Genomic DNA, 13,276 nt, shown 5'->3' with positions numbered 1-13,276 from the left:
CGCATGTGCACTGAAGTTTCAGTTTGGCAGCTTCACTGGGAAGAAGTTGCACAGTCTTGGTTATTTGTAAAAAAATAAATAAATAAATACATGTTTTCTTTTGTGTGGTGTTGCTGTGCATTTATGACCAGGTGAGTGATAATATTTATAACTGTTAATGTGTAACAGATAGTTTTACCTCAGAAACATTTCTATGGTAATTACCATAATGTTCATTTACTCAACAGATCTTTAGGTATTTACCATCAAAAATGTTTCTCTTCTCAAGTTTATTATTTGACACTAATATATATTGATACATCTGCAAACAAATACATTCACTAGTGCTTAGTCAGCATATATGCGCATAGGTATTATAATGAGCGTATCTGTGCAGAGATTGCACGCTTGTGTAACTGGACACCGCTAATCAGCGGCAGCAATGAAAGACTTACTTGCTCTTAATATGTCTGCGTAGTTGCTCATAGGATGCAGAGATGTTAATGTTCACTGCTGTAAGATACAAGTTTCTACATTTATTTAATTATTTACTAACAGTATTATTGTAACATTGGGTTCATGGAGAGGAAGACAGGAGACACAGGAGTAGATTAACTTTCAAGCTTTTATTGGAGACACAGGAGTGGACAAATCATACAAAGAGTCAAACAGGAAATCACACTGGAGTGGAACATAATTCATAAGTCAACTAAGCAACAATTTAACAGTGTAACAATAAAAGAACTGACAAAGGAATGAATAAAACTGGAGGGTATTTATACACACAGGCGCTGATGAGGAAATGGAGGACAGGTGAGGAAGATTGGGAACAGATGGCAGTGATGAGGGCAGTGCATTATGGGAAGTGTAGTCCAGGGGAAACTAAGGATGATACAAAAAACATATCAAAATAAGAGTCCAACAAACAGAACAGTGAATAACTGTAACATTACACCAACCCCAGCCTTCTTGCTGACTGTATCTATACAGTACATGGCTAATAGAAAACCTGCCAAGCTATACAACATAACATAAAATCAATCTCTGCTGGTATTATAATGCTAAATCCTAGTTAATATATATTAATTCAGGCAAAAAGACTGAATATAATTAATTTGGTAGACTGATGGGTCTGGCCACACCTGCAGACCTACAAATAACTCCTCGAAGTCAGATGTGAGAAGATGGGATAAGCGTTACACCGAGGCCTGTACTCTGGAGCGGGATCGATTTGGAGGTGGAGGGTCCGTCATGGTCTGGGACAGTGTGTCACAGCATCATCGGGCTGAGCTTGTTGTCATTGCAGGCAATCTCAGTGCTGTGTGTTACAGGGAAGACATCCTCCTCCCTCACGTGTTACTCTTCCTGCAGGCTCATCCTGACATGACCCTCCAGCATGACAATGCCGCCAGCCATACTGCTTGTTCTGTGCATGATTTCCTGCAAGACAGGAATGTCAGTGTTCTGCCATGGGCAACGAAGAGCCCGGATTTCAATCCCATTGAGCACGTCTGGGACCTGTTGGATCGGAGGGTGAGGGCTAGGGCCATTCCCCCCAGAAATGTCTGGGAACTTGCAAGTTCCTTGGTGGAAGAGTGGGGTAACAGCAAGAACTGGCATATCTCGTGCAGTCCATGATGAGGAGATGCACTGCAGTACTTAATGCAGCTGGTGGCCACACCAGATACTGACTGTTACAAGGACACATTATTCCATTTCTGTTAGTCACATGTCTGTGAAACTTGTTCAGTTTATGTCTTAGTTGTTCAATCTTTTTATGTTCATACAAATACTTACACATGTTAAGTTTGCTGAAAATAAAAGCAGTTGAAAGTGAGAGGACTTTTCTTTTTTTGCTGTGTTTATTTGCACCCTTAATAAAATACTAACATACACTATAGGAGCATCACTGCAGTGTGTTTATTTAGAGTCCCACATACACCCTAACCCTAACCTTCCTTTACAAAAATTAACCATGGTTTACTACATTAAACATAGTATCACAATGGTATTTTGTAGTAAAATCATAGTAACCACAAAATTAAAACATGGCTACTATATTAACACCATATTACTGTAGTAAAACCATGGCTTTCACCAATAAACATCCATATGACAAGTGCGTTATATTCCAAGCTTTCTGGGGCCATACAACAGCTATGTGTTTAATGGACTACTTTTATTGTATTTTTATAATTATTTTTTTTCCCTCTTCGCACCTTGACAGCAGTGGTCAATATGAACTGTTTTAGTATGGAAGAGAGCAGCGTTAGGATTCTTGAAGAAAAGATTGTGTTTTTCTACTGGGAGGAAAAAACAATGAGGGACAACTTGAGGGCAGTAAATAATTTTGTATATTTTTTTTTTTGTTTGTTTGTTTGTTTTTTTTTTTGTTTGTTTTTTGATAGCCAACTGACACAGTCATGTCATTTTACAGATACATCAATGATGAAAAGAAATTCAAATGATATTAATATTTTCTTTGAGACAACACAAAAAAGAAAGAAAAGATGACTGAAACAGGCAAATTGCCAGCAATGCGGACACATTGTTTGTCTTGTACTGTGTGAACTTTAAAAATACATATAACTTTAGAACCAAAAGTGATACAGTTTTGGGCCTTTATCGCATTTCAAGCCTTTATTCAGAAAATTATTGCATTCAGCACCTTTACTATATTAAAGGACCAAAGAGGACCATTATATCTGTGACCTCAACAACCGTGACCCCCCCACCCCCAAAATGGTTTCTATTATTTGTCTCCTAGATTATAGATTATTTCGGGCCCATTCTGTAAACTTCGCTCTCAAGGTCCAAATGATGATCTGACGAGCCTCACAAACCTACAGCAAGATCGCCGCATAGTGTCTCAGCCTGATTCTCTGTAAATCATGTTGTTGCCAGTCCTTTATTTAAACCAGTCAATCCAACTAGAAATCAACCTAAAGAAAAAGCAAAACAATAGGCAATGGTCTGCATACTTAGATTTTGGTCTGGTCCTCACACAAAGCTTTCATATGGCTTCAGAAAACTAGGAATATTGTTAGTCTTCTATGAATTATACTTCGGTGGTGCTTTTGTGTTCTTTTTTTAAAGCTTGAAAGCACCAGTCTCCATTCATTGTAATTGCATGGTAAAGAACAACCACTACAGTCTGCAAAATTTTTCCTTTTTTGTTCCACGGAACAAAGTCATATGTTTTTTTTTTTTTTTACGACATGAGGATTGTCATTTTTTGGTGCAATTATTGCAATTACTTAAAAGCCTTCCTCAGTTTTTCCAAGCCAATATCATTTTAAAAGATTACGGTACTTATTCATTTATTTATGCATGGCAGCTACATACAATATACATATAGTATATATAGCCAGCTTTATATATAAAGCATATGCTTATCTATCTAGCCTTGGTCTGCTGAGAGGTCTCAGATCTCAGCCTCCTTTAATACGAGCAGAGAAGGCACACACAGAAAACAGTTCAGGTAAGGCAGCAACTGGGCTCGAAATAACCCCTAATTGGGGTATTTCTAGGACATAGAGCAACATACAGTATTTGTATATTTCAGGAAAATTATGATAGCCTCAGAGTATGAGTTCATGCTCCGCCTGCCTGTATTACTGGTCCCTCGTCCCTGCATTATAATTCACCAGTATGACTTGGCCTTGCAATCATTCTGCAATTACATCGCTTTATACTCTCTTTTTGGCTCACCATAAGACAGCAGGATGTTATCCGGTACCATAGCAACTATATAATGCGGCTTTTATTTGCAGTCAGCAAATGGATGTCTCTTAAGCATAATGCCTCTGTAGCTGGCACATTGAAGCATGTCTTGTAATCACGGGGCCTACCTAACAATTGATCTTATTCCATGATTCCACTCTAAAAACTTTCCATCTCCATGGTCAGAAATAAATAGCTAGATGCTTTTTAGAGTCCTTACCAAATAGAGGACAAAACAGACATGTTTCCTTATCTCCTAGAGAAATCTAGTCAGATTAATGGCACCATTGCTTTGTTACGTTTACGAGCAAGGGACATAGCTAAGTTTTTATCTAAATGAAGTATGTCTGTGGTGACAGTATAAAAGTCTCTCTTTGTAACTACACGTCCTTCAGAAATGTTTGTATCCTCAAAAAAAAAAAAAAAAAAAAAAAAAAAAATTCATTTATTTTACTGCATGTGTTTTCATAATCAAGTCCCTCAGTGTCAGTGTCCTCTTCGGTGAAGTGGAATTTGGGTGGCCCCTAGCGGTGGCAATTGAAATTTTGCACAGAGAGAATAATGTTTGGACTTGGTGTCCTTCAAGCTTTGAAGACAATTCTAATGTCATCATAATGTAACTTTTTGTTATATGTACTGAATATTCATGGATAAACATCATTTTTAAAGAATTGTTAAAAAAAAAATGTTTAAAAACTTGGCAAACATTGGCCAAGGAAATCTCAATTTTAGGTTTATTTTGATCATTTTTGGCATTTTATAATATCTTAACTGAATTACAACCATTTCTGATTAATTCTGCTTGCCGAGCATTGCATATTGCCTTTTCCAGCTGTCAAAATGGGCCCACTGTGCATGTCTGTGTTAATCCATTCCATTATCACTTCTCAATGAGAACTAAGTATGTGACACGTGCACAGCAAAAGAACCACCTTGGATATACCAAACCAAAATGTTTACATACATGTCCAAAAATGATTACAAATCCTTTAATCATTTTTACTGTTTGTTTCTTTACTCTGTTGAATTGCCTATTGAATCAGATCATTTTGTCAGATGACTATGTGAAAGTTAATCTTACCTTGCAGAACTTAAAACTATCACACTTTAGTTCTACTAGTAATTCAGCCTCACACATTTTGTTCAAAACACATTTTAATTAATGATTTGAGACAACAGATTCAACTTTTTAAAAAAGTACTCTCCTTGACAGAGATTTAAAAAGAATGTCAAAAGTAGGGAAATAGGCTGAGCACCAAACCATACTGTGAAACTGAGAATTTGTACGGCTGTGTTCACCATTGCTGTTAGATACACAGACCATTCTTTAGTATGGAAGTAAACTCAAACATTTAGCACCAAAATTACAAGATAATAAAACTGACAGTAGCCAACCAAAATAATGGCCTTAAACTGAATGCGTACAATACAGCCTTGTGAAAGATTATTTTATTGTCTACATAAAAAAATGTTGAGTACTGTTAGTCGAAATGAACTACAAAGATGAAACAATTAATGAAAATTCAGTTTAAACACTATCAGCTCTGATATTAAAGTAATGACAGAAATACAGTACAGATATCAATGCAAAATAGCTAATGAATGCTTTTCTCCAGCGAATATGAACAAAAGTGCTGATGTTCAGGTGTGACTTTTTCAAGACCTAAAGGACAACAGAATTTATCTAATTTATCATTCCTGCTTTAGAGAAAACAAAATCCAAATTGCACAAATATATGAAAATACACTGCATACAAAAACAAACTGAAAGTATAGCACCTTAAAGAACTTGCCCAGTTATCATACAGACAAGCAAAGCACCTTAGCCAGCACGTTTTCTTCTATTAAGTAATGAGTTAATACTTAGATAGGTGCTCTCTCCACTTTGAATCACAGATTATTATAATGTATATCCATGGTGCTGATCTAACACATTAAGGTTTAACTGGCCAATCATTTTGAGCCCCTGCAATGTGCCATCACCATAAAATATTGGAGATCACTCATGAAATGTTAGGGTGCAGGTTATTCTTGTAAACAGTGCTTTATGCTTCAATGAAAAATGACTCAAATCAAGTACAGAGTAATTTGTAAAGATACTTGTTTTTCCATTGTTGTACTTCTTCCACCACTTAGAAAGGAATATTTTAAAGCTGAGAAATATTTTATGTTGTAATTATTCTGTTGATAACATATAATGCAGCTTTTAAGCAATTGTGGTCTTTTTCCAGTGTAAACCGTGTAGAGGTCAGATATATGAAGTTTAAAGTCGACTACTTGAGAGACGTCCAGGTGAGGGACTTCGACTATGGCTGGGCATCTGACACATAGAAAGAGAGGACTTAAAAGTCATCCACAAAGCACCAGTTGGCAAAATCACTGTTATTAAATAATTTATGGAGAATTGATTTAGAAAATAAATTTAAGGAAGAATGTTTTAAGTAATGGTACTAACCCTCAGACTCAATGAGGAAGCATGTGCAAGAGAGATATGAAGAAAATGTAACTAATAGACACTAATAAACTAATGATAAATTGTGGACAATGTATTTATTGTTTTCCTGGTTCACTTCTAGAAAGGTTCATTGGAAGACTGACTGCCTGAGATTTCAGTCAACACAGAAACTCACAAATGTGCGGGTGGGGCTTCCTGAGCGAGAGCGAGAATGAACAGGACTGGAGCTACGACTCCTGCTTCTCCACTAGAGAAAAACACATTCATCCATATATACATCATTTTTAAACTCTTTAACTAAAGTACAAGTAATTGAATGAAGCTAATCAAAATTAATTCAACTTTCCACTGAAAATCTGCAGTAGCTTGACTCCTTAAAGGGATAGTTCACCCAAAAATGTATATTCTATCATTATTTACTCACCCTAATATTGTTCCAAACCTGTATGTGTTTCTGTCTTCCATGGAACGTAAAAGGAGATATTATGTTAGCATCAGCCACCATTCACTTTCATTGTATAGAGAAAAAAAGGTGAATGGTGACTGTATTCTCCCTAACGAAAATAAGTCGTGCAGGTTTGGAACAACATGAGGGTGAGTCATTTTTGAGTGAACTATCCCTTTAATACTTTTTTTATAGCTTTTCTTCTAATCCTATCAGGTATGTGTATGTCATGACTAGTGCGAATGCTATTTTGATTGATTTTCTCTGAATGGCTTCCACATACCAGAGCTCCTCTCCTGGTGACTGCTTCTCCCTTCAGTATGACAGTGTCGCCCTCCACCAGCGCAGGCCACACATGATGTGCCACCAGTGGAGCAGTAAACTCAGAGTCAAAACTGCGCCTATACCTGAGATTGAGAGAAAGAGTGTGTATGGGTGAGTGTCACATGTTTGTATGCTTTTTGTTCATTTCTTGTCTTTTATTTTGAAGTTTAGTTCTAGTTTCTGTCTATGTCATGTCATTGGTTGTTGTGTTATCTTGTTTCCCTGGTTCCAAGTTTACTTGTGTGTGTGTCTGTGTGTCTCCATTTGTTTTTGTTTTTGTAGAGCATTCATGAAAGTCTCAGCGTAATGTGCATCTCAGTATGCTAGATGTTAGTTTTAGAATCAGAATCACTTTAATTTGCCAGTAAGTGTCAGGTACAGGAATTTGTTCTGGTTACATTTGGATTCTGTTCAACATAAATGACAAGTGTCCAGTTGCGAAATAACCCATAAAGGGATAGTTCACCCAAAAATAAATAATTCTGTTATAATTTACTAATCTTCATATTTTTTCAAATCCATTTGACTTTCTTTCTTCCGCAGAATGCAAAAGGAGATGTTTGACAGAATGTTAGCCTTAGTCACCATTTACTTTCATTGTATGGAAAAACGATGCAATGAAAGTGAAAGTTGACTAAGAATGTCATTCTGCCTAACATCTCCATTTGTGTTCCACAATATAAAGAAAGTCCTACAAGTCTGGAACAACATGAGGGTGAGAAATGATGACGAATTTCCATTATTGGGTAACTATCCCTTTAAGTAAAAAAAAAAAAAAAAAAAAACTAGTTATGGTTCTTTTTTTTCTTTATTTATCCCGTTTTTCTCCCCAATTTGGAATGCCCAATTCCCACTACTTAGTAGGTCCTTGTGGTGATGCGGTTACTCATCTCAATGTGGGTGGAGGAGGACAAGTCTCAAGTTGCCTCCGCTTCTGAGACCGTCAATCCACGCATCTTATCACGTGACTCGTTGTGCATGACACCGCGGAGACTCCCAGCATGTGGAGGCTCATGCTACTCTCTGTGATCCAAGCACAACTTACCATGCGCCCCATTGAGAGCGAGAACCACTAATTGCGACCACGAGGAGGTTACCCCATGTGACTCAACCCTCCCTAGCAACCGGCCAATTTGGTTGCTTAGGAGACCTGGCTGGAGTCACTCAGCACACCCTGGATTCGAACTCGCGACTCCAGGGGTAGTAGTCAGCATCAATACTCGCTGTGCTACCCAGGCCCCTAGTTATGGTTCTTAAGATCACTGAGGGTTTTTGAACATAGGAAGGGAATGAACATAACTTACATGGGATGTTTTACAAGCTCACAACAAATATAGTGTAAAAAAGGAAACATTACAGTGTAATAATTTATGGTATGCACAATACTTTTAGCTTCTATTTTCCTTCTAGTTTTGCTTTGAATATGAGTGTGAGTTTGTGTGTATGTGTGAGGGCATATAATTGTTGAACTGCACTGACTTCACGTCACTGTAGAGTTCTCCATCCGAGCTGAAGGCCAGGTCTAGTGGTGGGTCCAGAGTTTGCATGGCAAAGGCTATTCGACACGCCTCCCTAATGAAGCTGCTGATCAGAACAAAGTCCACCTCCGGAGGGAAAGAGATGCGCGGGTTTACGTTCATCGCATTTATCACGTCCTAAGACATGGAAATTGGACAATTACATTATACTGTATGTCACTTAACAACTGTAAAGGAAACTTCTTTCAAATATACAGAGAACATTTCTGGGCAAAGAAAGGTTTAAGAACAGTTTTTGAAAAAGCAAGGGAAGAGGATTTAGATTAGATATTTATTAAAAAACATTTAATAAATAAGCAAGCATCCCACAGTGTTTTATACTCACAGTCTAGCACATATAATTTGAAATGTTTCATTTGAAATAAAGATCAAATGAAGTTTTGTGAGGTGTGTGAGATTTATTTTGTTTCTGTTTATCTAGAATTTCAAAATGTGCCCCATTTTTAATAATTAAAAAGGCTGCGGTGTTGCTGTAGTGGAGGTCACACATACATTAACACTGGTCTGCACATCATACAGGTCCAGATTTCTCACTATGTAATCCACCACTGCATCCTCCAGGCTCTCAGGACCAATGTGAGTGGAGGAAAGTGTCTTCCTCACACGTATTTTAAACTGCCGATAGGCCAGTTTAGCAGCCTGGAATGATTCCTATTGAAAAAAAAAAAAAAAATGGTTACAACATCTTCCCTGCTGATTAGATAGTACAAAGAATATTACAGTCAATCAAAAGGATTGTTTCTCATTTGACAAATAAGAGAGGAAATGTTTTGATCTGGCAGCAATAATAAAGAAAATTCTGAGAAATGTTGTCTAATCTTGGTTCAGGTTAGTTTAAATAGAATAACTATTACATATGGTGTTTAATATGTTTTATAACCTATAAAAAAGGGTCATAACATTCATACTGTCACAGGGCTGATAATAGATTCTTACCAGTATTCTTAAGTACAACAGCAGTTTTCTGCAGTGTTGTTGGTGTACTTACCACAACAGCAATGAAAATGATCTTCTGGACTGTTTCCAGGTCATCTATGTATTTGCGAAGGAGACTCTGGGATTCCAGTCTCTCTGTGGCATACATGTCTGAGAAACGGGAGACCAACCGGGCGTGCCGAGAGGAACTGGTGAGTTGGGCGCGTGTAGGAGACTCACCCCTCACAGGGCTAACAGAGCGACTCCGGCGGGGAAGAGGACTAGGTGAACAGCTCCTGATTAATCTGGAAATGAGAAACAGTAAGCTTTGACAAGAGGAAGAGAAGAAGTTACATAGACATTTACAAGCACTAGAACTTTAGAATTATTATTTAAAGAAATATTCCGGGTTCAAAACAAGTTAAGTTCAATTGGCAGAATTTTTAGCATAATTTGGATTAGCACAAAAAATTATTTCGACTATTCCCTCCTTTTCTTTAAAAAAAAGCAAAAATCAAGGTTACAGTGAGGCACTTACACTCTAAATGAATGGGGCCAATTTTTGGAGGTTTTAAAGGCAGGAATATGAAGCTTGTAATTTTATGAAAACACATTAATTATTCTGTAAAAGACATGTATTATTTCAGCTGTAAAGTTGTTTATTTTTATGGTCATTTTAGGGTTTATGCTGTTACATCGTCATGGCAACGAAGTTGTAAAATTGGATATAACTTCACACAAAAAGGTTAGTAAGATATTTTATCACACTTAAATCATCTTAACACGGATATTGTTTAAGTCTTGTGGCTATACTTTTGAAACAGTGTATATTTTAACATTTACGGGTTGGCCCCCATTCACTTCCATTGTAAGTGCCTCACTGTAACCCAGATTTTGGGTGAACTATTCCTTTAATTACAATTGACTCACTCTGCCTTTAGATGTAGTATTTCATCCTCTGTGGCTAACAGGGTGGCTGCTGATTTATTCTTTGTAGAATCCAGTTCATTTTTGCTCTTTTTCAAGAATTATTATTTTTTTTTTTTTTAAGTTTAAATACATTTTTGTGGTAATCAACATTATGCCACAAATGCAGTCGATTGAGATTAATTTATACTGAACCTGGAATATTCCATTAAGGCTTATTTGCACCTAAAGAACAGCACCTTTCAGCTGTGTGTGTACATGGCAAACGTACCGCTCCTGCAGCATGGTTTTCTCAGCAGTGAGGAAAGAGACCTCATCATGTAGGATTCTGACCTGCCTCTCATAGTCATCCAGTACTTCAACCTTTCTCTTATACATATCAACCTGATTTTGAGCTGCTCGCAACCTGTCACACACACATTTCCATAATTTAGCAAACATCTAAATATTGAATTCCCAAACATTTCACCTACTGTTATACAAATGAACACTCAGTATGACTCATAAACAGCACCACAACTGTCCAGGAGACAAATAAACAAACATGTACAGTAAATAGGAATTTAGACTTAAAGGAATAGTTCACCCAAAATGAAAATTCTCTCATCATTTACATCATGCCATCCCAGATGTATTTGCTTTCTTTCTTCTGCAGAACACAAATGAAGATTTTTAGAAGAATATCTCAGCTCTGTAGGTCCATACAATGCAAGTGAATGGTGACCAAAGCTCCAAAAAGCATATAAAGGCAGCATAAAAGTAATCCATACAACTCTAGTGGTTTAATCCATGTCTTCAGAAGTGATCCAATCACTTTTAGGTGAGAACAGACCAAAATATAACTCCTTTTTCATTGTACATCTTGCCGTTGCAGTCTTTAGACACGATCATAATTTCAAGCTCAGTTACACTTCCTAGTGCTTGACGTATGCGCAGAGTGCTAGTTGGCGCTAGGAAGTGTAATTTGGCTTGAATTCATGATCGCCAAGGAGACTGTTGATGTCACTATTTATAGTGAAAAAGGAGTTATATTTTGGCCTGTTCTCACCCAAAATCGGTGAAATCGCTCCAGAACACATAAATTAAACCACTTGTCGCATGCATTACTTTTATGATGCCTTTATGTACTTCTTGGAGCTTTAAAGTTTTGTTCACCATTCACTTGCCTTGTATGGACCTGCAGAGCTGAGATATTCTTTGAAAAATCTTTGTTTGTGTTCTGTAAAAGAAAGAAAGTCATTCACATCTGGGATGCATGAGGATGAGTAAATGAGAGAATTTTCATTTTTGGGTGAACTGTTCCTAATTGACTCACTCTGCCTTTAGATGTAGTATTTCATCCTCTGTGGCCAAAAGGGTGGTTGCTGATTTATTCTTTGTAGAATCCAGTTCAATCTGAGTGTCGGTAAGTCTGGGAATAAATAAATTACACAGTAACTTTTTTATTTATTTATATTGAGAGTCTTTGGGCAAGTCATGCTTTCTACTGTATGATCAGGCCTAGCTAGTTATAAAAGTGAACAGAATTTTATGTTAACAGACATTCCTGAGTCCTGTATCTATATAGAATTTTAATCTGATTTAGACTTGTTCCTAGAATTGTTACTGACTCCTGTTTAACGGAGTCCAACTCGATCCGTGTGGAGCACAACAGATCTTCTATGTTCTGCATGTCACTCTCATGAGCAGAGGACAGTTCACGGATCTTCCGATCTTTTTCCACAGACTCCTAATCAGCCAACACAGAAATACACATACATTCATGCAAGTATATCTACAGCAGTATGGCTCAGAATCATAAACTATGTTCAAAATGCAATACTAGCTTACCACTTACAGTACTAAAAAATGTACAGCTTTATACAGGCTGCTATATTTTTATTATTGTAAGTGAAACAGTTGGCATTATACAACAATAAATGTTCCAAAGAGTAGTATGCTACATTGTTGTCACATGACATCAGTACATTGCATGTGAGTGGCGTTCAGTTATCACCAATCAAAAATGGCTTAACTTGTAGCAGTCCGATAAAATAATGCTTAAAAACTCACAGCTATAATTACTTCTGGTTCATTCATCACCCTGAAATGGAAGGTAATCTATTGTTTACTGCACATTTTGGCAAATGCAGTAGGTCATCCATGTATTCCATGCATATATAAAATTTGCACTCTGTGCTAAGTATACTATATACTGCAGAGATAGTAAGAGCAGCATGTTAATATACTATTCTGGGAAAAACAATTGTTTCACTCATGAACATAACCATGCTATGATGCTATAAAAAACACAAACTGCTGTTGCTAAAGAAATCAGCAAAGAATTCTGGCTTAATCCACTGACCTGAATGAGGCTGAGGCTGGTATCCGTGGAGACGGATGAAGCCGCTATGGTGAAGCAGGAGCCAAGCCATGGTAAGAGGCGAGATTTCAGTGTGTCAGCCCCTGCATAATGCCCCCCTGAAGCAGAGAGAGGACAGAGAATCTGCTTTTTATAATACACGTGTTATACTTTTTTCTTCAACAGACATTAAGGAGTAACTAGATTGAAAATTTTGTGGACAAACTTTAGGTTGGCTTTAAAAAGCCTAGTCTGAAAGTTTATAGATAGATAGACAGACAAGCTGTGTCTCATTTTGAAGGCTTTGTGCTAGCTAGGACGTGTCCTTTGAAGGCTGCAGTGTACCGAGCGTCCTCTTTTACAGTAAACAAGCCTCATTTAAACGAGACACAGCCAATGGGTTTTGGTTGCTAGGGTGCGCTAATGATGATAGACAGACAGACAGACAGACAGACAGATAGACAGATAGATAGATAGATAGATAGATAGATAGATAGATAGATAGACAGACAGACAGACAGACAGACAGATAGACAGATAGATAGATAGACAGACAGACAGGTAGACAGACAGACAGACAGACAGATAGATAGATAGATAGATAGATAGATAGATAGATAGATAGATAG

General features: G+C 37.2%; 1 protein-coding gene across 1 annotated transcript; it reads right to left on the bottom strand.

Moving 5' to 3' along the window:
• Window positions 1-6,035: 6,035 nt before the first annotated feature.
• On the bottom strand, window positions 6,036-12,749 carry LOC127416520 (mitochondria-eating protein-like). The gene is made up of 9 exons (XM_051655951.1): window positions 12,651-12,749; window positions 11,917-12,035; window positions 11,622-11,717; window positions 10,578-10,712; window positions 9,453-9,684; window positions 8,957-9,115; window positions 8,406-8,581; window positions 6,886-7,009; window positions 6,036-6,404 (listed from the first exon to the last, which is right to left on the bottom strand). The coding sequence occupies exons 2-9, from the start codon at window positions 11,976-11,978 to the stop codon at window positions 6,312-6,314; spliced, it is 1,077 nt and encodes a 358-aa protein (XP_051511911.1). The 5' UTR covers window positions 11,979-12,035; window positions 12,651-12,749; the 3' UTR covers window positions 6,036-6,311.
• Window positions 12,750-13,276: the final 527 nt, after the last annotated feature.

The sequence above is a fragment of the Myxocyprinus asiaticus genome, chromosome 25 (genome assembly GCF_019703515.2).
Source record: "Myxocyprinus asiaticus isolate MX2 ecotype Aquarium Trade chromosome 25, UBuf_Myxa_2, whole genome shotgun sequence".
Classification (NCBI taxonomy): domain Eukaryota; kingdom Metazoa; phylum Chordata; class Actinopteri; order Cypriniformes; family Catostomidae; genus Myxocyprinus; species Myxocyprinus asiaticus.
This window is presented reverse-complemented; position numbering and strand designations above follow the sequence as displayed.